This window comes from Aspergillus niger (assembly GCF_000002855.4).
Source record: "Aspergillus niger supercontig An04".
Lineage (NCBI taxonomy): Eukaryota > Fungi > Ascomycota > Eurotiomycetes > Eurotiales > Aspergillaceae > Aspergillus > Aspergillus niger.
The window spans coordinates 1,441,003-1,466,047 of NT_166539.1; the positions used below are offsets into that span (position 1 = coordinate 1,441,003).

At 50.3% G+C, this 25,045-nt stretch overlaps 6 protein-coding genes across 6 annotated transcripts; 3 read left to right on the forward strand and 3 right to left on the reverse strand.

Annotated features, from left to right (window-relative positions):
* Positions 1-18: 18 nt before the first annotated feature.
* An04g05830 (uncharacterized protein) lies at positions 19-1,091 on the forward strand (the record flags this gene model as incomplete). Its single annotated transcript, XM_059747556.1, has 7 exons — positions 19-48; positions 127-203; positions 441-458; positions 535-629; positions 697-775; positions 856-975; positions 1,043-1,091. 7 exons carry the CDS (start codon positions 19-21, stop codon positions 1,089-1,091), a joined length of 468 nt encoding a protein of 155 aa, XP_059600614.1.
* A 2,039-nt stretch (positions 1,092-3,130) lies between these two features.
* An04g05840 (uncharacterized protein) lies at positions 3,131-4,167 on the reverse strand (the record flags this gene model as incomplete). The annotated part of the gene is made up of 2 exons (XM_001401910.3): positions 3,131-3,868; positions 3,925-4,167. 2 exons carry the CDS (start codon positions 4,165-4,167, stop codon positions 3,131-3,133), a joined length of 981 nt encoding a protein of 326 aa, XP_001401947.3.
* A 2,168-nt stretch (positions 4,168-6,335) lies between these two features.
* On the forward strand, positions 6,336-7,596 carry An04g05850 (40S ribosomal protein eS6; the record flags this gene model as incomplete). Its single annotated transcript, XM_001401913.3, has 7 exons — positions 6,336-6,440; positions 6,577-6,649; positions 6,774-6,794; positions 6,866-6,911; positions 6,970-7,022; positions 7,097-7,415; positions 7,500-7,596. The coding sequence occupies 7 exons, from the start codon at positions 6,336-6,338 to the stop codon at positions 7,594-7,596; spliced, it is 714 nt and encodes a 237-aa protein (XP_001401950.1).
* Positions 7,597-8,059: 463 nt separating this feature from the next.
* On the forward strand, positions 8,060-8,448 carry An04g05855 (hypothetical protein; the record flags this gene model as incomplete). The annotated part of the gene is made up of 2 exons (XM_059747557.1): positions 8,060-8,125; positions 8,248-8,448. 2 exons carry the CDS (start codon positions 8,060-8,062, stop codon positions 8,446-8,448), a joined length of 267 nt encoding a protein of 88 aa, XP_059600615.1.
* A 1,751-nt stretch (positions 8,449-10,199) lies between these two features.
* On the reverse strand, positions 10,200-11,376 carry An04g05860 (uncharacterized protein; the record flags this gene model as incomplete). The annotated part of the gene is made up of 4 exons (XM_001401915.1): positions 10,200-10,626; positions 10,694-11,066; positions 11,139-11,230; positions 11,306-11,376. The coding sequence occupies 4 exons, from the start codon at positions 11,374-11,376 to the stop codon at positions 10,200-10,202; spliced, it is 963 nt and encodes a 320-aa protein (XP_001401952.1).
* A 691-nt stretch (positions 11,377-12,067) lies between these two features.
* Positions 12,068-24,541, reverse strand: An04g05870 (uncharacterized protein; the record flags this gene model as incomplete). Its single annotated transcript, XM_059747558.1, has 5 exons — positions 12,068-12,162; positions 12,227-12,571; positions 12,637-16,575; positions 16,627-24,406; positions 24,494-24,541. The coding sequence occupies 5 exons, from the start codon at positions 24,539-24,541 to the stop codon at positions 12,068-12,070; spliced, it is 12,207 nt and encodes a 4,068-aa protein (XP_059600616.1).
* Between the last annotated feature and the right edge of the window lie 504 nt (positions 24,542-25,045).

The window sequence follows — 25,045 nt, forward strand, 5'->3', positions numbered from 1 at the left end:
TTATGGAGTAAAGAGCAAATGGCTTTTTGGGGGGTGGCAGAGCGAGAAGTGGGAACCAGCAGACTTGAAAGGAAATGGCGGGCAATGAATAATGAAAGTCTGCGAGATGGTGGGTGAGAAATCGAGGTTATAGAGAGAGCCGTGGCCCTTGAATGGGCGGACGCTGCACAAGTGGATGAAAGAAAAGAAAGCCCCAATATAAGGTTATAGTTATAGTCAACGAGACGAATGAGTTTCTCCTCGTGCTGCAGCACCGGGTATTTCCAGGCAGGCTGTTGTTAACCTTTTCTTTTCTTTTTCTCTTTTCCAATCGAGCGGCCGTCACTGTTGGTTTGGTGTCTTGGGCGTGAAATATTTTAAATCCAAATTCAGGTCGAATAATAATGATAATAAGAATGTTGATAATAATATCCAGCTGAATTATTATTTGAAGGCGTCAGGGGTGTCCTCTCTGCTGGGTAATCTTCTTTTCTTTTTCTCCCTTCCTTTTGCTGCCTCCTCGTTCTTTGACAATGAAATGATATTTCCATTCAGGCCGAGCCAACCAAGCCGAGGGGACGCCAGTGAGATAAAGCCAGGATTTGGCTTTTCAAGTGCTTTGTTATGGGGAGCTATCTTTGGGGCCTTCGGTCTGGCGCCCCTCCCTTTGACTACGACTAAAAATCCCGGGCTTTTTAGTTTCTTTGTCCCTGTCAGGATGGACCCGAGTCCTTCGTCCGGTTGGGAGGATCCCCACCAGAGACAGCTGTTCGGACAGAAGTGATGGAACCTCATGGTGAGGAAACCTCCCGGGTTGGGAAGGACGTACATCACGGTTCCTTCCAGCGTGTGGTGTGGTGTTGTACTGGGGCGGAGGAAGAGGTACCTTGACTTGACTCTACTGTCCCTGGATGAACCTCCAACCAAGGGTACCAAAGAACTGGAAGGGCAAAGGAAGAGCCAGAGGGCGAGAGAGACAAAGTGGGCACTTGGGAGGTAGTAGCAGAAAAGCAACAACCTGAACAACCTGAACCTGTTCTTTTTTTGCGAGGTGAGTCAGCAGTAGGGGTGAGAAATGGGCCCTTCCAGAGCTCATTATTCTGGATGATTGATTGCCTTGTTGTTTTTGGGACCTCATTTTACATGTTTGGGCAGTTCGATAATAATACGCCTTTCAGTAAGTCAGTAGCTACCTGGAGAGCTACTACTTAGTTGAACCCGGGGACCTGAGTGCCTAATTGTTTTACCTTTTTACTTTTTTTTTTGCCCCCTCTCAAGACCCTCCCTGGTAAAGACAAGCTGCCACCTATCGACTAGTTGCATAGAGATGGCTATACAGGTTTATTGTTTCAATCCTGGAGCCATTTTAGCTTTCCTTTGTCTGTTCGGCGTCCGCATGCGGTGTGCTGCAGTGATTTGGGACCAATCCGCAGTCAATTTTCCCCGACCGGGCCTGGCAATTGGCCCACCGCCAATGTGACACATGCGCAAATGGGTTTGATTGTCTTCCAATCCGTCTAATTTCTCGCCAGCATCATCCTGCTTGCTTTGCTTTTGCTTCCCATGGTCTGGCACCCACCACTAGCCTCTACAGTAGTAGTACCTACTCCGATGCCTGAGTGGTACTTCGAAGGTACTTGTTGTTTGCTGCTGGCTGCTTGCTATTTGCTTGCTCCCTCGCATGTATCGGTTGGTTCCTACTAAATCCTACCTACTTGAACTAACTGAATGTGCTTGCTTGGCTCTCTAAGGTAGTAGTTCCTGGAAGTTTGATACCCACTAATCTACACTGGGTACTGAACTCCGTCATTCCCCATAAAAAAAGGGAAAACAGCCATCGTGGCCATGGCTACTACGGTCTTCTTGTTTTATGGGACCATCTCCCTACCATCAATGTAATACATACATTCTTGGTGGCGGTATCAGAATTCCGCCATCTCCATCTCCACCTCTCTCCTCCATCTAAAGCAAAGGTACTTTTAATCCAGCACAGCTCCTGGCTAATGACAGAACTTCCCGAGGCTTCCATGACAGCAGGCCGATCCTTTTCGGAGACAAAGAAACTAACAGCCAGCACCGAATGAAAGGAAAGAGGAGTAAAAAAAAATAAGAGAGAGAAAGAGAAGAAGCAAAAAAAAATACCGAAAGCAAAAACAGGGAAGAGAACGAACAGCCTGATTTGGCAAATTGGCACTGGATACTACTCCTTACTACTCCGTACTTTACCACCGAGACCACCAACATCCCATCCACCAGCATCATCCGCACCATCCGTTACCCCTGCGATTTTCCCCAACCATCTTTCAAAGGGGGCCCTTCCAACAGGGTCTGGTCAGGATCCATTATTCTTCCCCTCCCCAAAGTCTGATCCGTAGTTCCCTCGACCCATCGAAAGGTTCACGGGTCTCCATTGACACGTTGATGTTGCAGGTGTCCCCATTCCCAGACTGGAGGCCGGATCGATCTACCCTGTGGCGATCGCATTCCGATCCCTGCTCCACCTTCCACCGCCATCACGTTACAATCTTCCGTCTCCGGATGGGGCAGCCTGACTTCCGTGCTCATTCTCAATGAGACATACCACCTCAGTTAGTTCCCTGTTCGGTCCTTGTTCGGTAGCGACCTGAAACCTCTCGTGATTCGAAACAGTTGTGTTCCCCCAGTCCAAACTCTTTCCTCTTGCTCATCCATTCTCAGAGCGGGGAGAAAGACATGGTCTCAAACCTATTGACACATCGTCTAGAGACCAGTCGAATAGTCGGGCGGCATGCTCAATGGAGATAAGAGAAGCAGGCCGCCATTTGATCGTGCTGTTCATCAGCGTTTGATAGTCCCGGGAAGCGGCCGATGTCTAATCATCTACAGAACAAGTTTCCCCCATCATGTCCTTGGCGAAATTACGTCTCAAGAAGTAATGAAAAAAAACAAGTAAGACCTCATCGGTTGCGCTTTTGGAATTTTTTTCTCTTTTCTCTGCTCTCTTATTTTGATGTTTAAGGGAATTTCATCGGAGCCACATCTCTTCAATTCCATGGAACACTTCCGCGCCCAGAAGCCTATGTGCTGAGGGGCCCAGGTGCATATCGTTCCTGAAAAATGATACGGTCAGCACTCGATCAAGTCAATGGGCGCCAATCATAATGCCTTGTCCTTACCAGAACAGAAATTTCTCCGGACGGTCGCACTGTTGCGCACCTGACGTCACCATCCACTGCTGGCTGCTTTGGACGCATGCGTCTTCAACATTCTCCCAACCGGGATCCTCGTTCCTCCCCAATCCATTCTCTTCCTCGATCCCTGCAGCAAAAAGTTGCCAGTCGCGAATCTGGTCCGCCAGAAACGAGTTGGTGTCGAACAAATAGATCGTGCCGTTTGACCAATCTTCGGCGTTATTGCGGAGCTCTCCGTTCCAATAGTCTGCGATCCTCACGGCATCTTTGTGCTTGGTAATCTGCGGCGCCCCCTGCGCTCTATAGGCCGGCAGGAAGGTTACATCTGGTGCTAATGTTAGGATGATCTTGAGGTCATTGCTGCCCCATGTCTCGGCCAGCAAATTCAGCTCCTCCATAATGACTTTGATATTGCGATCGACTGCATGGGATGCATCCTCGTACGTCTTGGCCATTACGTTCCACAAGTCCCATACACCAAAGGAGACGACCACGACGGTGCCATTCTGACGCATGCTAATTGCAGTCGCATCCATCTCTCTCGTGGCTTCCGTCTCCGCCGCAATCCAATTGGCGACCTGAGCTTTCAGATCCGCCAATGGAGACTTGTAGAGGTTGAGTAAGGAGCCCGACAGCTCCGTGTTGTCCACCACAGAGCCAATGTAGTTTCCTCTCAAAGACTTGGCTGTCTCTGCTAAGTTTTCATGGTGACATGAGAACTAAGCCGAGTAATTAGCTTACCACTTCGATCCAGCCAAGTAGCTTTCACACTCACCGAGTTACAAAGCCAGTCCGTCCATACAGATCCTTGAAGCTCGGCTGCATTGTTATCGCTCCACGAGTCACCAAAGACGACTAGGCGACGGTCGAAAGATGCTGTGGCGTGGAAGTCTGACGTGGGCTCTTTTGTCAAGACTACCCGGCGATAATAATGCTGAGAGGCAAGAAAGGAGGCTGACAGGAGAATGCTGCACACAGCCAAGGCGCAGACCGCGTGAAATTTGCTAAAGAGGCGCATTGGGTCCGGACATAAAGGACGGATACGAACGGTGGAGGCGAGACAGCGAAAGCCGCTGGGCTTCGCAGGCGAAGCCGATAAACGCTGGGGGCGATCGGCGGCACTCTTTGTTGCGCGGTTGCACACAACGATGCTGAGTGTATACGATTTGGCCAAAGGAAAACGAGAAGAAACCGAACAACGGAAAGGGGGGAAGAATGAGATAAGACGGAGACGCCGTACGTAGTGATCTGCGGCGAAATCAAGCAGGAACTTCTTCCCCTAACACAAGCACGAAAGACAAGATTGCCTCCGGCAGTACCGTGCAAGAGGAGAGAGAGACTAATAGCGTGCAATGGGGATGGTTGGCGCCAGAGTGGGGACTCGACTGGAGAACTCTGTCAGTCGGATGAAAACGAGAACCTGAGGGGAACGGATGCAGCAACAAGAAAAAGGAGACAATTCCGAACGGTGCGAGAGTTGGGTGAAGAAACAGAAAATATTCACTGACCTGTCCACTACGATAGCGCGCTTGTGGCCATCTTTGCATCTGCCGTAAGGCTGTTCTTGTCCTGGGCCTCTCGGACGTTGGCAGTGGCCGCGCGGCGACGTCGGAACGGTAACCAGTCGCGTGCTCTGGGTCTTTTGCGTCAGTCCCAAGACTCCATCGGGCTTGGAAGAGGCGGTTTTGTACAAGGCAGTCCCCATCAGTGGATCTCACTGGCTTGCCCTCGTGGACAGTCTCTGTTCCAGCAATAAGGGTTATCGAATCAGCAACGAACGTCTGTCGGAAATGGCGGTCATGTTCCCTGAACCCCCTTACTGGGATGTCATGAACAACCCCTCCTCGGCCACTATCTATCTATCTAGTATCTATCTAGTATCTACTACCGAAGGGGCAGTTTGGGTGGTGGGTAGTAATCAATCAATAATCAAACATTAATAGATAATAGGGCGCCTCTTCCAACTTCCAAGAGTGGCTGCCAGCTTAGACTCCGACCTTCCGAACGGTCCATCTCGATCCGGATTGGTCCCCCGTCTTTGGCTGTCGGGAACGGCAGAACGCAATGTGCAACAGAATCCGAGTCAGCGAAAATATCCTCCATAACTACTAATACTAGCTTTCTTCTTATATATATGGGGCCTTTCGAATTTATGGTGCCATTTACAGAGACGCGCTTCGAAGAAGCTCCTACAATCTTCGCTGGTCGCTGTGGTTTTGACCCAGACCAGTTCGGCTCCTGATTGACTGACCAGATCTACAAGTCTCTATCGCCGATGCGCTCAGGGGTTGACTATAACTGCCCCCTAACTAGCTTTCGACTCCTAACTTGTGACAACAAGCTTAATATAATGAAGATTCTTATGTTGAACGACTTCCTGCATGACGATAAGCATATGCACCGTCTGTAATGCCAGGCTCCATGCAATACATCAGCCAGCATGTATTGCATCCTAGGCTGCAGGATGGATTCTGAGTACGCAACGGATGAAAGTCCGCTCGGAGAAAGGCTCTATGACGAGAGATGTGGCACCTAAGGCGCAACGCGATGGCTCCCCGGATTCGCCTGGATAGAGCTTAGGAGGCACCCTACTTGACGCTAGTTTAAAGGTTTGGTCAGTGAACATACCCATAGGCTGTTCTAGCTGTCAACTGTTGGGATGCATAAAGTCGCAATCAGAGGGGTGTAGGTTAGCAGGCATAGATATGGAAGACTCCGATCTGTTGGAGATATCTGACCCCAAATCTTGCCTACTGTGTACACAGTCGCAAGGATCACACGAAGATCAGGTGACCTAATCTCCGCTTACACCTAAAAACAGGTCCTTATCCTGCCGTCTGGATTGAGTAGGTTTGTCATCGAATACGAGCATCATCGCGTAACCAGGTCTTTCGACTTCGTTTCTATCGTGACGAGTCAGTGGGATCCTCAAGCATAAGAATGCAGGCCTAGCCTCATTGTTCCCAAAAGGGAAAGGGGGCAAGTCAGGTGCCGGGATTGCTGACATAAGAGCCCTACCGAGGACGCTAAGTCCAGAAGGGTTAGTGGACTTAGTCAGCCGCCCACACAGGGAAATCTCGCTACACCACCAAAAAAATCCCACGAAGAACGAATCCCCGACGACCTGAACCTCCTCGACCTGTCGACAAACCGCGCCCTCCGTCTTGACCGCGCAGACCCGTCAAGATGAAGCTCAACATCTCCTACCCGGCCAATGGGTCTCAGAAGATCATCGAGGTTGACGATGAGCGCAAGCTCCGTCCCTTCATGGAGAAGCGCATGGGAACCGAAGTCAGCAACCCTCCCCCCTTGGATATCCGCACCCGAAAACACCACATTTGGAAAAGAAAAAGAGACGAAATTTGAGAAATACACGAAAAATATGGGAAAAGCAGAAGACTGATTGGGGTTTCTTTTTTTGCTATAGGTTGCCGGCGACTCTCTCGGTGACGAGTTCAAGGGTTACATCCTCAAGATCACCGGTGGTAACGACAAGCAAGGTACGACTGGATTGCTTTCCCCCTTTTCGGATTTGGGCTCGACTAGGAGGACTCGAAAACGAACAAGAAATTGGATATCATGGTTAAGAATGTACATTGGATGCTGACTTTGGCTTCTTCTCAGGTTTCCCCATGAAGCAGGGTGGTATGTACCGACCGACGCAAATATAATCCGACAATCACAAAAACAGCAGAAACTCATCGATTTGTGTGCAGTTCTCCTCCCCACCCGTACCCGCCTCCTCCTTGCCGATGGCCACAGGTAAATGCGACCTGCCGATAATGGAGTTTACGAAATGGAAGACTGATGTCCACTGCAGCTGCTACCGCCCCCGCCGCACTGGTGAGCGCAAGCGCAAGTCCGTCCGTGGTGGTAGGTTACCAAACAACAATATATCCGTTACTATCGTGGTTAGGAGTTGATTCGTTGACGCTTCGTGTTTACAGCCATCACCGGTCAGGACCTCTCTGTTCTTGCCCTGAGCATCGTCAAGCAGGGTGAGGGTGAGCTCCCCGGTCTCACCGACACCGTTGTCCCCAAGAGACTCGGCCCCAAGCGTGCCACCAAGATCCGCCGCTTCTTCGGTCTCGACAAGAAGGACGACGTCCGCAAGTTCGTCATCCGTCGTACCGTCACCCGTGAGGGCAAGCCCGACTACACCAAGGCCCCCAAGATCCAGCGTCTGGTTACTCCCCAGCGTCTCCAGCGCAAGCGCCAGCGCATTGCCCTCAAGCGCCGTCGTGCTGAGGCTGCCCGCGAGGCTGCGTAAGTTGCACCCTTTCCTCTCTCTCGGCGGGGACATGTGCCCAAATACATCAAATGATTATCCGCTAACCGTGCGATCCACAGTAACGACTACGCCAAGCTCCTTGCCAGCCGTGTCCACGAGGAGAAGGCCAAGCGTGATGAGCTCCGCAAGCGGAGAGCGTCTTCGATGAGGAAGTAAATGTGTTTGTCCGGGGGTTAATGGTCGGGTTACGTCTCTGTTCTAGCTAAGGGAAAAGGGTATTATAGAAGAATCTCAAGCAAATGGGAAGGGGGATTTATTTTATATCTACCCATTTTCTCTTTTCCTACTTCGAGTTCCGAAGCAGAGCGACCCAAGAACAAAAGCTCCTTGTCGGGGGAGAGAGAGAGGAGAGAAGGCGTCTGCAGCGGACCGAGACTTTGGCGTGCCGATATTGTCTGATCCACAACATCAAAAAAAGGAAATGCTATATCTCCACATTTTATGGAAATGAAAGGGAAAAAATGTGAAAGAATTTCTTTGTTTTTCTTACACTTTTTTTTTTTTTATGGCCTTGCGACCATTATCCCTTCCCCTTCCCTGGCACGACTAAAAAAAAAATACCCAAGGACTCCGGTTCTCCGCAGATGATTCTTCTCTATTTGCGCTGCTTGTGAATGAAATGAAACTCTTTGTATTCCAAATTTTAAGTCGGTGTTTTCAGGTTCTATCTACTCCCTTGGTTGTAGTGTAATCCCCTGGCCCCTACTGTGGTAAACTTTAAAATTATTCAAATGTAGCCCAGCAGTGGATTATTGTGTGGCCAGTACTTTTTCGCGTACCCACAATTCTAACCCAAGATCCCACTAGCGATCGTTAGTCAAGTGCGGAGTAGACACAGACAGACACAGGCACAGACACTGTTTTCTGACTACACATCCAGCATACAATCCACCATGTGTCTCGAATGTGTATAGTGCATTAGTATTCTTAGTTAATTATTCTTATACACTCATAACTACTAGAGCACTATCCAGGATTAATCAAAACCCTCGCCACTCAACAGTGTAGCAATGTATACTTACATGGCCAGACAGGGAGTATATAGATATCAGACCAGACAGGTGAAGTCAATGCACTACTTACTACTCAACCCCGCTAGTGACACTAAGTTATCTTCAAGCTTCTGTATATTATGGCTATCAGTACCGAAACTGAGAAACTGCAGCACATGACCACCTGACTATAAGGACTATACATCAACAACTTCTATGACGAGACACACAAGACAAACTGAAAGATATACGACATCATACTTCCAACCCACCAAAGATGTCAAGTTACGCTCGACGTACTTTTACTGCATAGTGCGATACTCATAATTGAATTTACCTATTTTTACTGAATTTACCAAACTTGCCTTGCATCCCATCACATCAATCAATCAGCCACCAGCCACCAAATCCATTGTTTCACAACTAAATATGTACACGTCAATAGTAAGGGACAACAAAACCTTACTACATAGCCACCTTCCAACCTACCTAGTACTGACTTCACTCATTCCCTCAACTAAACCTACACATAACCCAGTATACGAAGATTACAGCTGACAGCGTGTGATGAATCCAAGCGCCTTGATTGACATGGAAGCAAACAAACAGATGAATTATTCTTGGATAAACTAGCAGGCATTCAATTGAAGCAGTCAATTGTCCTAACCATGCCTTTTTTTTGTAGTTATTATCACGTATCGAATACTAGAAATGCCTGACTCTTCATACTACTAGTATCCTACCTCTGTTCCAGCTTTACAGTAGGCCTCATATGATACTAGTAAGCTAGATTAATACTAACACAAATAACCTCGAATAAAAATAGACCAACCACTAAGAAGAAGAAACTATCACAGATGGTAAGACGACAAGCTCGATTACTCCGGGATACATTTCCCGCTACATACTACTCTCCCTCTTTCGGGAATATATTTATATTGTGAGCTACTACTCAGTAGCATACCAGTAATACCAGAGTAATCTAGATATTAGTAATTCATGGCCTGAAGTAAAAATCAGAAAGCAAAAAAGCAAGCGAGATAGTGCTGCCGATCAGTGAGGTATCGGTGGCTAGATCTGGACGATGACAAGACCGACTATTGAAGCCGGAAATATAGATTTCGGAATCGAAAGTACGACTTGCAGCTTGAGGATCGATTTAGGGCTAGCCCGTGTGCATCGCCGCGGAACTACTAGCTGGAATCTCCGAGGTTAATTTGACGACTGCAGATGTTTGTTTCATACACGGTATTAAATGTTTCCTCGAATTCCATATTTCTCATTTGACTACATCTATATTTGGTGTGTATGTTACGTGTCCAGGACGGAATGAGATTCAGATAGTCAGTCTATTGTATCAGTAAAATTCACATGTGATCCGCCCACAGGAAGGAAGAGTGGTACATCGGAATGAAGACGACCAAGGGGGAAAAAGAAAACCGTTGATATATGTACAATATAAATGCTTCAATTCAGCTGGTAATAGAAAGCAAAAGGCGCCGCCGACTTTTCCATATCTCCCTTTCCACCTTCTCAAGTTCCATAAGCATCATAACCGGTAAATGCGTTAAATATAGTTTTGACAGACGGAGGCGCCTATCCAGGGAATTCCGTGACTAAAGAGTCCTAACATCATGATCTAGGTCCTCCTAGAGGTATCCGACTACGCACGACAATAACAAAAGGCAAAAGCAAATATGAGCCGCCTCCAGGTAGCGGCATGTCCATCTTATCCTCCCTCACTGCCAAGTGCCCTCACTAGTTCGTTTAGGCAACAGCGTGCGAGAACAGGAAGCTCACAGACTCGCCGTTGTGCGTACGTCTGCAGGCCTCTGCAAGGGTGGGGCTGATGTCGATCGTCTCGATCTTATCGCACTGCTCCTTCTTGTCTTCGTGAGGAACAGTGTTGGTCACAACAACACGGCTCAAGCAGCTGTTGTTGATGTTCTGAGTAGCCTTGCCGGAAAGGATACCGTGGACAACAATCGCGTTGACTTCCTTAGCTCCGTGCTGCATCACAGTATCGGCGGCCTTGACAAGAGTACCGCAGGTATCAGCCATGTCGTCAACGATGATAGCAATCTTGTCCTTGACGCTACCAACGAGAACCATGCGCGAGACCTCGTTGGGGCGGGGGCGCTCCTTGTGGATGAGCGCAAACTGGAGATCGAGGCGATCGGCGATGGCAGTGGCACTATTCAATATTGCCAATTAACATCGCTTGCATAATGTTAAGCATTCAAGGGACCGAATTTACTTACCGCTTAGCACCACCAGCGTCAGGACTGACAATGATACAGTTGCTCACATCCAGGTGTTCGCGAATCCACTTCAGTATACTAGGCTCGGCATACAGGTTATCGACGGGAACGTTGAAGAAGCCTTGGATCTGGCTGGCATGGAGGTCCATGGTGATGACGTGGTTGCAACCAGCAGTCTGGAGCATGTTTGCCATAAGCTTGGCAGTGATAGGAGCACGGCTCTTATCCTTCTTATCTTGGCGCGCATAGGGAAAGTTGGGAATGACGGCCGTGATACGTCTTGCGGAGGCGGTCTTGCAAGCATTGATCATGATGAGCAGCTCCATCAGTCCATCGTTGATATCATTGGGCCGCGTCGACTGCAAGATGAAAACTGCAGGGTGCACACATTAACCCGAGATCTTTTGCGGGCCTGGGTCTGAGCAGGCGGAGTGGACAACAATACCATCCTCATCTCGTACACTCTCTCCGATTGTGACACTCGTTTCCTGGTTCGAATATTGGAGGACCATGATCTTGGTCAGTTCAATGCCAAGCCTGCCAATTGAAACGGCTCGTTAGTCCATGGTGTACTGCAAGGGTGCAGAAGTAGTCCAGAACTATAGCGCATACCGAGCTGCCACGAGGTTTGCAAGCTCAGGGTGACTGTTACCAGTCAAGAGCTTGATCGAGTTCGAAGCCATTGTTGGAGATTCAAGAGAAACTGGAGGAGGGGTTCAGGTGAGAGCGGCGCGTGGAATCGGACGGGTGTAGAGGGGAGATTGATATGATGATAGACAGAAGATAAAGTAGAATTTAGAGAGCAGGAATTAGCATGCCTGAGAGATAGGAAACGCCCATCGACCGGAGAGAGAGCAGCGGATTGAAGAAGTTGAGATTCGAGCCGATGCCCCGCCGGCAGGTGACTTTTTCGCCCAGCAGAAAAAAGTTGCATCCCGTGACTCCCCGGATCCACCGCCCCTCACCGCCTCCAGACTACGGAGAAGCACCCGGCTGACTAACCGCGCATCGATGGCTGGACGAGAACGTGTGTGAAAGAACGAGAACAATTGACTGGAATTTTCTAAGTAATTGACACATAGCTGAAAAAAAAGTACATGCTGCTGCAATTTGCAAAGTAAAACACAGAAAAGGTAGTGAAAAGTCTCGAACCGATCCCCAGCATCCCAGTTGACCTGCACTTCAATTGGTCTGCCGGTTGCGGTTCATTTCCTACCATCACCCCCATGCCTTTGGTAAGGTACAAACTAGCTGAAAATGAAGATGTGTCAAACGCCATAATATGCTTCAGCACTGAGTCAAGGACACTGCAAATGGAAGTGGGTTAACCCCCAGATCATCATTCAGGCAATAAGGGATATTAGCGCCACCATTTTATGCAAATCCGAAATATTCACTGCCAGCCGTCATCGCAGTGTAAAGACGTTGCCGTAAAGTTTCGTAGCTCTCATATTCTGGAAGATCCAGCTCTGTGTCACATCGTTAGCAAGCTGTACCATATAGACAGTCTCGGACATTGCTGGGTGTACTTACGGTTGAAACAAGTATGAGAGCTTGGGAGACGATCCTTGTTGCCGTAATCACGGTGGATGTTGAAACGGCTAACTCCGTTCATACCCTCGAGTTCCTTAAATCCATTGAGAGGCACCTTACTAGTACCCGTAACGAACTGCAGAAGTTTGGCGCGTTCTTCCTTATCGAAAGAGCGGACAGCGCGCCAGAACCACTGAATCTGGGGCGAGGAGGCCGAGTAGTTATGATACTCGGTATTGACCTTCCAATCATCCACTTCAATTTCGGGGAGACCGGAGATTAGCAACTCAAGCTCTTGCTCATTGAAAATAGAGATCAAATCGGAGGGGATGATCTCATGGAATCCTGTACAGCACGTATTATTAGCCACATACTTAGAAGGGTCAAGCGGAAACGGGACCTAAACATACCCTTCAGGAAGTTGTCCAGCTGCTCCTTGACGGAGCCGACCAAGCGGTAATCCACGACACGTTGGATGTATTCCTCCTTATTCTCTTCAGTGACAGGGATATTGCGTCCGTTCTCAATGAGATCGATCACTTGTTTTTCTCCAAAGTCATCTGTCTCGACAGCGAACGTCTCAGTAATGATGTCAGTGATGTCGTTTTCGAGCATCCAGAGAAGGGACTTGTAGTAGTCAAGGTCAAGCGTCTCCATATCCTTGATGGATACTGACCGACCGAGGATGCACTTGTAGACCGCACGGCTGAAATGGCAGTCAAGGACACGTCCCTCGTACAGGGCCTTGCCGATGATACGTCCAATGAACTTGAAGAACATCAAATGTTCGGAATTGACACCACTGAGACGATTCGGGTGGAATGTAGTCCTGTCCGAAGCAACAGGGATGAACAGAGCGTAGTTGGGGTTGAACATGCCACGCGCGAGGACCTGGAACCATTCTCTAGTCACACCACCGGCATCGACACCCTCTTCACCGTGGAAGCGTACGTTCAGCTTTCCATACTTCAGTTCGTCTGCCGTCTTGAAATACAGAGACTTGAAGGAATCCAAGAAGACTTGGTCACGTCTAACTGACAGCTGAAGAGGAGGGTGGGGGTGACGAGGCTCAGCGCCACGGGAATGAATGCGACGGGTGAAGTAGTTGCGCTTGTTGTCAAACTCTAGAACCTTAGGGTTCTTGACCAGCAGCGAGAAAGTGCCACTCATCAACCGGGGGTTTTGCCGCACAAGCTCATTGAGAATCTTGCGATGTTCCTCTGTAAACTTGAAAAAGAGGCTTTCCATGCTGAGACCAGCGTCAACAGAAGTGGTCGACACAGACAACTCCCTACTGTTCCGGGAAAGAGAGGTATCCTTAAGCGTGGTATTCTTGCAAACCACCATTAACGCTTCGATCAAAGGCAGGAGAATAGTTGCGACGTTGAGCATATTCTCCTTCTGTCGAATAACGGTCAAGCATTCGCTGAGTCTGGTCCACAGAGGCCCGAAAGTAGAGCATTCGTACAACGTCTGTAGAACATCTTCCTTTGCGGCATTGTCAGGCTCGGCTCCTTTCACCTTGTCCGTCCGAGAAGGATCGAACAGATAATCGAGAGCCGTGAGAACGCGCAATAACTTAGCCTGATCAGAACTGGCTGGCGAGAACTTGGCCAAAGCTAGACCCTGCATATCGGTACCAGTACGAGCCTGGTGAATATGCGATAGCAACTCATCAAGATCAGTGAGTATGACAGTGCTCAAGGTTTGAGCCTGGCTGACCAGCTCGTTCCCAATCACGTCCCTGGCGCCGGGGACAGCGGAAAGATTATTGATGGTGGAAAGTGTGTCTCGGAATGTCTTTCCGTTGCATTCACGAGCGGCAAGGATATGGACCACCAGCTGTAAGTTGTGGTCAGGGACAACTGGTGGTTCGATGGTTCTTCTCTTGTGCTTCTCATCTTCAGCTGTCTTTGCTTTGTCTTCTTTGGCGGCTCCCGATGGTTCCGTTTGCCCTGGCTGAGCAGATTCAGTTTGCGGTTGCGTAGTCTCGACAGTGGGAAGCGGTGCATCCGTCATTGTTGTATCCGTGGCAGAGCCAGTCTGATCCGTTGAAACGGGCTGCTGCTGTTCCTGTTCTTCAGCCGGTCTCTCTCCCTCTGCCTGCTCGGGCTGCTTGCCCTTAGCTTTCTCCTCTTCCTCCTGCTTTTCCTTCTCACGACGGAGCAAGAGTGTAAGAGGCTGTGTGATGCTGCTTAGAAGACTTGATAACTGCTCCATGCAATTAGGGTTCTCCATGATCAACTTTCGGTCAAGTAGGGTTAACAATGCATTAAGAGCAAACTTGTTAGCCCTGTTCTCCTTGCCCTTGCCCTTGCGGAGAGCCTTCAGCTTCAGGGCCGGGGAAGAGTCATGCTCGGTCAGGAAGAACCAAGCAATGTGAGGGTTGTACTGCGACAGGAAGGAAAGGGTTCCCAGGCACTGCTGCACAACCATGATCGGAGTCACTTCATTGCTCACGTTAGAAGACCCCTGGAATGACAAATTCCGCTTGACGGATTGAGGAGTTTTCTGAACCGACGAGGGCTTAGCACGGAGTGAGAGCTGGGCAAAACTGCGTTCGATCGCCGAGACATCTGCACTACCGTCTTGAAGGACAGAAAGGAGAAGACTAATGACCTCCATCCTGTTCTGGCGGTTCTCGCACACGTTATGGAGAATGTCGTTCAACTGGTGGCGCGCGTTGCCTTGGAGAGGCATGAACATCAGACGAAGTAACGTAGCGACGCCGGCCTTGTCCAGCATCTGGACAATTTGACGTCGTTGTTGTTTTTTGGGCTCTTGATCGTCGGCTGGCTCACGTCGGTGACGGTGGTCGACCCGAGTGATATCGCCGAATTGTGCCAATCGTCTGCCTGGCAGCGCACGAGCTTCCGAAATGAACTCTGGACCTAATGTTGCAAGGATTTCTTCGGGCTGATCAGCCAGAACAGCTTGACGTAAGGATGGGTCTAGTGTAGCCAGAAAACTGGCAGGATCCATATCTTCTGCATGAACTGGAGCTGGAGCTGGAGCTGCACCTGCAGCTGCAGCAGCTTGTCGACGAGCACTGTCACGCTCCCGGCGACGACGATCGGCCGCTTCTTGCTGCAGCAACTCCTCGCGAATCTCTGGAGGCAAGGCTTCCAAGAACTCTGGATTGATTTCGCTAGGCTCTTCGCCGGCAGCAGCAGCCTGAGAACGTTGTTCTGCAAGCTGCTGCATGATAACTTCCTCTCTCAGTTCTTCAGGCAAGGCTTCCAAGTACTCCGGATCAATTTCCATGCCAGTGATGTCAAGCTGACGGCCTCTGATAGTTGTGTGCACGCGGGGAGCAGGTTCTGACGGGCCTGTCTCAGTCTCGGATGCCGGTGCTGCGGCCTCATTGCCGGTGTCCGTCTGCTGTACATCGTCCATGGGCTCCGCCTCGATACCGGATGCTTGTCGCTCTGCTTCCTGGCGTTCCAATTCTTGCTGCCGTCTGGCATTCTCCTCCTCTTCCTTGCGCTTTCTCTCTTTCTCCTCCTCTTCCCTGGCGATGCGCTCCTGACGTTCACGTTCTGCGCGTTCTTCTTCTCGCCGCTTTCGCTCTTCCTCCATCTGCTTTTCACGTCTCTTTTCTTCCTCAATGGCGGGGGGTACCAAAATCTTCAGCAGGGAATTGACCACACGCTGGGTCTTCTCAACGTATGCGCTGCTGAACAGAATGCGGGCCTCCTCTTGCCAACGGCTTCTGGTTGTGGCCAAGGCAAAGCTCACAGCTTGGGAAGGATCGTCGCGAGTACGGGAAGGAGGAGCTTGGGGCCTGCCAAGTCCGAATATGTCTTGAATCCGGTTAGGCATTGCACGTCTGTCAACATGGACGTGGATACCATCCGGACGGGTGATGACCCCAAATCCTGGGCCCCCCTGGCCGCCGATAGCCTGCAAAACTGCGTTCATGAAGCTAACAGGACTATCCATGGGAAGCAGACGTCCCGTGGATACAGGCTCCATGCCATGGACCCAGTCGGTGAAAGCTTCATTGCCGGGTACGCGGGGCTGGCCACCTGTCTCGGAGCCACGGTCTGTCCGAACAAGAAGTGGGTTGGTCCCGTCATCATTTCCACGGGCCGGAATCTGAGTTCTATGGAGCCGATATGGCTGAATGGGAACAATACCGTGCCGACTGGGCATGATTCCACTAACCGCAGCCCATGCCGGCCGAGGACCGTGAAACCGGGAGTGATGATGGCCTCGTGGCGGTTGCTCATCGCCTTCCCATCCCCAAGGATCCATAAGATCTTCCTCATCATCGAAACCTTGATAAGACCCTTGGTCATCGTCAGCATCCTCGAGTTCCTCCTCGAGTTCCTCAAGTTCCTCGTCTTCTTAGAGCATTGTTAGCATTGGATACACATATATTAATAAGGGACACTTACCTTCTTCATCAGCAAGATCATCATCAACGATGTCTTCATGCATATCCCCAAGACTGTCAGCCTGAAGATCTTCGACGCCGCCAGCAGCCTCATTGAGGACACGGAACAAATCATCAAAACGCTGGCCATCGTCGCGCTGTTCTGCCTGTCGAAGACTATCGGCCAACTCATCCTCGAATTGATTCATGATCTCAGCTTCTTCGTCGTCTTCAGACATCTCTTCGCTTTCCCACTCGTCGTCATCGCCCTCCTCTAGGCTCTCATTATCATGATCTCCTGTAATCTCACCGGCAAGGATTTCGTCGTCGTCCATATCGGAATCGTCCTCATCGTCCTCGTCATCTTCGTCGTCGTCTTCATCATCTTCATCGTCATCGATGACCACTTCGATGTCCATGCCGTTATCGCCAGGAAGACCCTCAATCGGCCCAACGCCTTCGATTTCATCCTCTTCATCACTGACTACTTCGCCATCGTCTTCTGGCAAGTCTTCATCATAATCCATCTCCTCACCATACTCGTCGTCGTACATTTCGTCATCCTCCTCTTCCGATTCTTCGGAGCTTGTCTCCTCCTCGTGCCGAGGCTCGAGCATGCCCAGTGTGGAGTGGCGGAAGAGATCGGGGGTTTCCTCGCGGTCATCTTCCATATCCGAAACCGATGTAGCTGAGGAGATCTCATCGTCTTCAGTTTCAGCGAGAGTGGAGATGTCAGATGACTCACTCAACACCACCGCAGTCTGGGTGAGCTTGTTGAGAGGACGCAAAATGTACTTGATGACCCGTTTGGACGCTGGGAAGTTGAGGTCAATCTCAGCGACTGAAGCTGTCAGCGCAGAAATGAAGTGTTTTTCAAACATAGTCTTAGCCAATTGCCTAGTCGAAGACGCGAAAGCTGTTTCACCAGAAACGAACGCATATCCACTGAGCATTTTATCAAACAGATCGGCAAGTGACATCAACCTAGAATACTTGGCGTCAAGGGGTTCATTCGAAGCATTTGCTTCCTTGTATGACCTCAGCGCATGTTCCAAGACGAATCTCCGCACAAAGGCAAGCTCGGGCTCGTCGTCTTCATTGAGGTCCTGTTCGTTACGTCGCCTTCCAGGCCCGCCGAATTCGCCTGTCTTTGTACATAGAGCAACAAGAACACGCATTGTCCAAGCGGACGTGTTGCTTCGCTTCTTGAACGCAACCGATTCGTCATGTTCCATAGTGCCAACCGGCACTAAAGCATTCAGGAGATAATTCAAGATCCCCGAGCGAGGCTTTGACGGGGTAGCCGCATGAGGATCTGCCTTGCGCGAGAAATTGATGAACTCGACCTTTGTGCGGTTGTAAGACGAGAGAAGCTCGGTCAAGCACTGCAAGAGGAAGCATCGATAGATGTAGATTGGGTGGTCGTCCGCCTTGAATGCCGGCTTGTCTGACTTCTTGTTGTTGCGTGTGCCCTGCGCGTCGGTACTAGAAACAGATGGAGAAGGTTCATCGATTGACATTTCCACATCAATTTGGGTTTCCGATTGATCGGGGGCAGAAGGATCTGTGCTCTCGGTGGGAGCTTCCTTATCATCGACATCCTTATAAGACAGAAGCTCAGAAAGTAGATAGTGGATAACGCCATCAGGGTTCTCCACCACGGGCGGCTTGAGATCGGTAGCTTTGGCCTTGTCCTTATCCTCAGAAGATGCTCCACCTGCCTGGCCCTCGCTCTTTTCCGGACTATCAGGCGCTTCTTTAACCGTTGTGGGATCTGAAGAACTGTTTTTCTTGTCGGCCTTCAGCGTGAGAACCTGAGGTCGTTGGCGGTTGTCATAACGCTGCAACTTCAATTTCTCATTGGATACTTCAACAAAAATTTCAGGGGATCTGAGGACAAGATGGTACATTTGTCGGACGTAACCGGTTGTATCAATCTGGCGGGACGATTTGGATTCGAAGTTGGCGACAATCTCACTTCTCATGATCTGCCGGATGGTGTCCTCATCCTCGATGATGTGTCTCAGAATCAACATGAAAGCTCCCTGAAGTTTCTCATTTGTGGAGCTAGACAGTTGTTTGACCATGACAAATAGACGTTGCAGGCTTCGTTTCTCTCCCAGCCGCACAGCAATGCTGCGAGTACGTGTGAGGATGACAAGGATTCGACAAATCGAAAGGGCCAATGTTTCATCCTTGCCTATTCTAGGCAGTATTTCGACCAGTGCCTCATAAAGCTGCATTTTCTGATCCAGGGATACAAGAGGCTCCTCCAAGTGAGCTGGTTGCTCATCGTCTGCACTTGGGTTCTCATGATCAGGGATACTCCAACGGATTTGAGGTGGTTGACAGTCATCAGAAAGCAGCTTCTCTAGCACCAGGAGGACATGGCCGATCCAGGGGAACGATTCATCGGACGACTTTTCAGGTAACACTTGAATGAATCCGAGGAACGTCGTGAAGCATTCTTTAAGCTCACCAAGGGTTGCGGTATACATTTCCCGATCCTGGACGACTAGAGCGAGAAGGTGAGCATAGGCGGCCACTTTTTTGCCAGCAGCCTGGAAATTCTCCATCTGTAAAGAGACCAATGATTGCACAAGAATCTCGCCCACTTCCCTTCTAAAACTTTCCGCGTCGCGGTGTCTTCTTGTTGCGGAGGCAATCAGATCAGCCAGCTCGAATGAGACGTCGTGGTGCTCATTCAAGATGTCCAAGCAACGCTCAATCAAATTCGAGCGAACCTGCTCCCGTTCCTTATCCAAATCCTCAATCGTAGTCACCTCACGCCGTCTTGTAGGCTGTTCGGAGCGTTGTTCTAGTGATTGATTTGCCGGAAGGGTTGAAGGCTCCGACGAACTACCACCGGGAGCGTTAGAGATACGGGGCGTGATTATTGGAGATTCCTCATGTTCATCGCCCCCTGTGGCATGATCATCGTTCAAAATATGAGTCAGGGCTCTCGCCAGGAATTCAGAGCCATGTCTGACTTCGCTGTCTTCAGATCTGCCCTGGCCTTGGTCTTGACGGGACGCATCATCGGTTGGTCGGCCTGAAGCTTGTGCCAAAAGCATGGCAAGTGCAGACCGCTCGAGGAACCCATTGTCAAACGACGGGGCGTCGCCCGCAGGCTCGTCAGATCCTTCAGCCACTGACGTTGACCGAATCGATTCGATGTCACTAGGGGATGGCTCCGCCCTTGGAGGGGCTCTTAGCCGACTTTGTGCCCTGCAGTACTCCTCGGCGGCGGCATATACGTTGTTGCAGCGATAAAGCGCTTCCTTGGCAAGCTGCCCATCGAATCCCTTCTCTTGTAAAGATACCATGCGGTCCTTGTTCACGACAAACATTCTTCTCGCGACGTCTGCCACCATAGGAGGCACATCGGAGCTGCGAGCAGCTCCCGTCTCATATTCACCATCGAGCGACGAACGCAGAATGTCAATCAGGCACTTGACAACAGAACTGGAGGACTGCGCGGCGAAGTCGGAATTCCACATGTCCCGAGCCATCGGTAGAATCTCCATCCGAAGGTCTACCAAAAACTGGCCTGGTTGAAAGTAGTCGGGGCGATCCCGGTCACGATCACTGGTAGTCATGGCTTGTGTTTGGCTGGAATCAACGATGTTCTTCCCCGAGGCAAGCTCAGAGAAAAAGCTGAGAATAATCTTGATCCCGCCGTAAGCGGAGGTGAGCCGTGCTGAGACATCTTGTTCAGATTCGGCGACGGATTCCGGCGGAGTGAGGGCCTTAACCTCCTGCACAAAGAGGTCGCAGATATCTTTCGTTACTTTCAGGCCTCCGTGTCTCTTGAAGGAGAACAAAACCAGCGTAAGATAGTGTGAATGAGGACGATCTGCGGTAGCTACAACATGGTCAGCACCTAGGCAAGAAATGGTCAAGGGAAAGGGAACCAGCCTACCTTCGAACAGAAGATGGGAGAACGAAGACAGTATAACAATCAGATAAGCGAAACGGAGCTTGGAGTTGTCACTGGCGTTTGGAGGCTGGAATTGCAATTGCTCAAGCACGGCTCCCGCAACAGCATCGGCCACCAGAGTTGCATTCTGCTTCTGGTAAAGATCCGTTCTCCTCTTTCCAATCAGACCAAGTCCCAAGTTATGGAAGAAGCCAGTGATTGAAGAAGGTAATGAACTGAGGAGATACCGAAGGGCCTGCACATTTTTGAATGCTACACCGTCTTCAGCAACCTTGACTGTGGTAGGCTCTTTGGACTCTTGCGCAACTCCAGGTTGGGCACTCTCGCTAGCAGCTGGACTTCCCCTGCTAGGCTCTGCACCAGGTACGATGGCGTTCCCTTCGGTATTCAATTGTCCTGCGATAGGGTTAGACCTTTCTGGAGCCGAGCCAGACTGCTGCACTTTGGTTGCCTGATCCCAGGTGTCGGGTATGTTCTTCTCAAGCAGTATCTCCTCCCAGACGCATGCTGCATGCAGACCTCCCAACTTCTTCACGAGGGAGCAATATCGGTCAACTAGGTTAACTTGAGCAAAAGCGGAGGTTTGCTGGCTCGGACGCGTCTGGTACAGAGGCATCGAATAAATCTCACGAAGGAAATCGGTGAGGATAAGAGCAGCCCCCATATGCTTTGCGAAGAATGTTCCATTCGCCTTGGAAATACTATGAGTCTCCTTGCCCTTTTCTTCGGATGCCCCAGTGGATGTTGCCATGATCAACGGTGTGAAAAATCCGGAATGATTGGGCTCCTGCCAGAAACCCGAGAGCATATCGACAGCTCGTTCCGTTCGCTGGACGAGGGACGGCACAACCAAGTGAGGCTTCGTTTCTGCAAGCATATGTACTAGGACGGCGAGCTCCTGGTTGGCATCCGTATTATGGAAATCAAATGGGAGGCTTTGCAATGTCGCGAGATCTAGGACAAACTCTACACCCCCGGATTCAATGAAATACGAGCAGTTCGGCTGGTTCTCAAAGAATGCACCCAGGAATCGAACGACAGGGTAGAGGTAATCTGTGGCAGTGAGACCGGCAGCGTCCGTTTCCTTCGGCTCAATGTTGTCAATCGACGATGGAAGAATCTGGCTTAGATCGCCGAGTAGTAGCTTTCCGCCATTCGGGAGCTGATCGGACGTCAATTGCGGCACACCGTAAGTGGAGGCATTCTCGGGCTGGTCGTCACTTTCGATACCGATCGCCTTCAGCAAGTGGGAAGTAGAACCCGAAATGATTGGCTTTCCTTCCGGATTCTCTGTCCACAACTTCGCACCCATTCCGACTGACCAGGCCTTTGCTCTGCACAACAGTCCAACACGTGCAACCATCACGATAACTGCAGTCATTATGTGAGCCTTCAAGGCCGGATGATGCCGCACCAACTCATCAAAAGTGGTACCTAAAGATCGAACTAGGTTGGGATCGTCCTTTAGACACTTGACGTGCTCAGGATTCTCAAAAATTTCAAAAAAGCTCTCCAGAGCATCGGAGGATTTGAACAGCTCGAGACCAGAAGCATTCAAGCAAATGGCTCCAAAAGCGGAGGGAATGCACGAGAGAGCTTCGGCGGCGGGCATGATTCCGGGGGCCAAACGCGCCTCTGCCGATCTTACAATGGTATATTCCCGAGGGCCCTGACCATCCTCTGCCGTTGTCTCGGTAGCAGTGGTCTCAGGAAGCCTCGAGGGCTCACCCTCAACATCAGCACTTTCGGGTTCGGCAACTATCTTCTCCTGGGCCTTCAGTTCGGAAGAAGTAACGGCCTCCAGAAAGCTTTTGCTTAGACCAGCCTCGGCAATTACTGCGTAACTCGTAGGCTCATTATGAATGAAGCTGCTCAGGATGTTGACCGCGTTGCTCCAGACGTGAGAACCAAACACCCGGGCGTTTTCCAACACTAGGCGTAGGGAAGTCAGTAACTGAGGCGAATCGATCAAATTCCGAAGGACACGGTCAAATCCGCCGCCATTGTGCTGCATGATATGGTTGACAAATCTGAACATCCAGCGCAGGGCTTGTTGTTGGAAATAGGGGATTTGATAGTCAATGGATGGAGTTTTGTGCTGTGACGGTATTCCAGCTCCCTTGGATACATTCTCAAAGGATGACTTGGTTTCGTGATCAATCAAGTCCGAAATTGCGTCGAATCCCTTAGCACTAGTAAGTGTCCCCAGCGCATCACGGACAGCATGGACGAAAGTGTCCAGGAATTCCATGATGCGAGAGTAAACTCGGCGGGCCTTTTCTGTCCGAAGATTGAGAACATCAACAAACATGGGGATCAAGCCAGCAGCAACAAGAGTTTCTGGGGTCCTGGTACTAGAGCCCGGAAGCGTCCGTAACAAAGCGAGTAAGGCATCCCGCCACTCATCCTGGCTACCATCTTCACCATCAGGGTCTTCCGAACTCAGCTCATTGACGGTTTTGCGAGTCAAGAACATCAGCACACCATGGTTGACATTGACACTCAATGCGCCACAAACATCGATGGCGCGTGCCTTGTGTTTCGCAAGAGCATCAAGAGCCTGGAGCGCCAATGTCTGCAATGTCCGTGAGACTGGAAGGTCGCCACTCGCACCTAGATGAACCAATTCGCCTAGCTGATAGGCGAGCTGCAGACGCTTTGGCTGCTCCATATCATACTGAAGGACTTTCTGCTGGAACAGCGGCTCGGGATAAACGTAAGCTAGGTTAGTAAGGGCGAGGATTCTGATTGCCAGGATTTGCTCCCGCGTGGAGTCTGACGTCGCCAATCCTTGGGCTGTACGTATTCTATGAAGTAGTTCGTATTTTGAGTCATCTGGTACTTCGTCTACATGCGCGGCGACAAGATCTTCGGTACTTGTCGAGGAAATTTTCGAATATGTTAATTCAAGTGTCTTGCCACCCCGCAGCGTCTCGTCCTGTTTCCCTGGCGTCGAGGTCACAGATGCAGGCGAATCCTCGGCAGTCGACATACGGCTCAGGCGTGGTGTAGGATGGGTGTGACTTCTGCGTAGAGGAGTGGGTGTGGTAGGGGCCTGTACCGATGGTCCACCAGTGCCGGTCTCCGGTGCAGTCTTAACCGGTTCTGATGAGCCAGACGGATAATATAGCAGGCGCACACTACCCCATTCATCCCAACTTTCATTCTCCCGTACAAGAACAGACATATCATTGGCATTATGCCTGGCCTGAGATGCCTTCTCCTTGGACTTGATCGAAGCTACCGGGGACACAGCCGTTCTTCCTGTAACAGAAGGGCGCGGGAACGGCGCAGCAATTTTCTGCAACTTCTCCAAGTCAATGTTGTAGTGAGCTGCCAGCAAGCTGTGCTGGATATGGGAGCCACCCCGTTGGCGTGAATGATACCGCTGTGCCAGACACAGAGATAAACGGAGGGTGGACTGAAGCAGAGAGAGCGAAGTGGTGTTCAGGAGTTCGCCCAGGCGTTCACTGCTGCTGTACAAGCTGCGATTACCGCACTTTTCGAGCAGCAGCCTAGAGAAATCAAGAATAACCTCTAAAAGCTCCCTGTCTCCTTCCGGTCCATATCCAAGTTCAGCTAACTTGGCATCAACATCCTGAGGTTTTCCTGCACTGTCACCATGCACGTAAGACTCCACCAGAAAGTCTTTGCCGAAAGGCTTCGTCTGAGGACCGTTGTTCAGGGCGTATTTCTCGATGGCAGATGCCAAGATCTCGTCGAAGCGGTTCAGCACGTTAATCCAATGGTACAGGTCGCCTCTGGGGAAGGGCCATATGCGAGAGAAGGTGTTGAGATGTGAAGGAAGCTCCGGGACAGGAATAGTGGTGGCACGGGCTACGAAATCCGCCAGATATGGGGACTAAATTGATAGAAAGAGTGAAGGAAAAATTCAGTTAGCCTGGCAGACGTGACAGATGGAACGCGGGGTGGGAAAAGAGGGACTCACGATCGTAGCCTCGTGTTTTTGGCTCGCCACCTTCTTAATTCTCCCCATTATGACAGTTAGAGACAATGGCAATCATGAGGAGGCTGAGAAAGCCAGGAGGGCGTCTCCTTGAGAGGGTGGGGGTTGATCTGTTAAGACCGGGTCGCGGAGCAAGTCGCGAGGAAGACCTTATGACGTTTTTTTTCGGACCTCTCCTTCCTCAACCAAACCCGAAGAATGGAAGAGAGAGAAACAAGTGAAATGGGAAAATCCCGCTAGACCACAGGAAACCGAGTGAAAAAGAATGAACTCGGGTGATCCCCAGTCGATCTAAACTTTCCGCGACAGGTGGGATGGATTAAATAAGATAAGGACTGAGGGATGCGGCTTCGCCCAGTATCGCTGGGAGTCAGAATGACAGGGGACGGTGCAGGTCGTCAGCCCTGAGATTTTGACATCCAAATAAATTAAAGCTTAGATGAATGAGGAGGTAAAAGCGGTTACCTGGGGAAGGGTGGGAGAGGAAAAGATCGTTGCAAGGTTGATGGAAGGGGAGGAAGAGAGAGGAAGAGG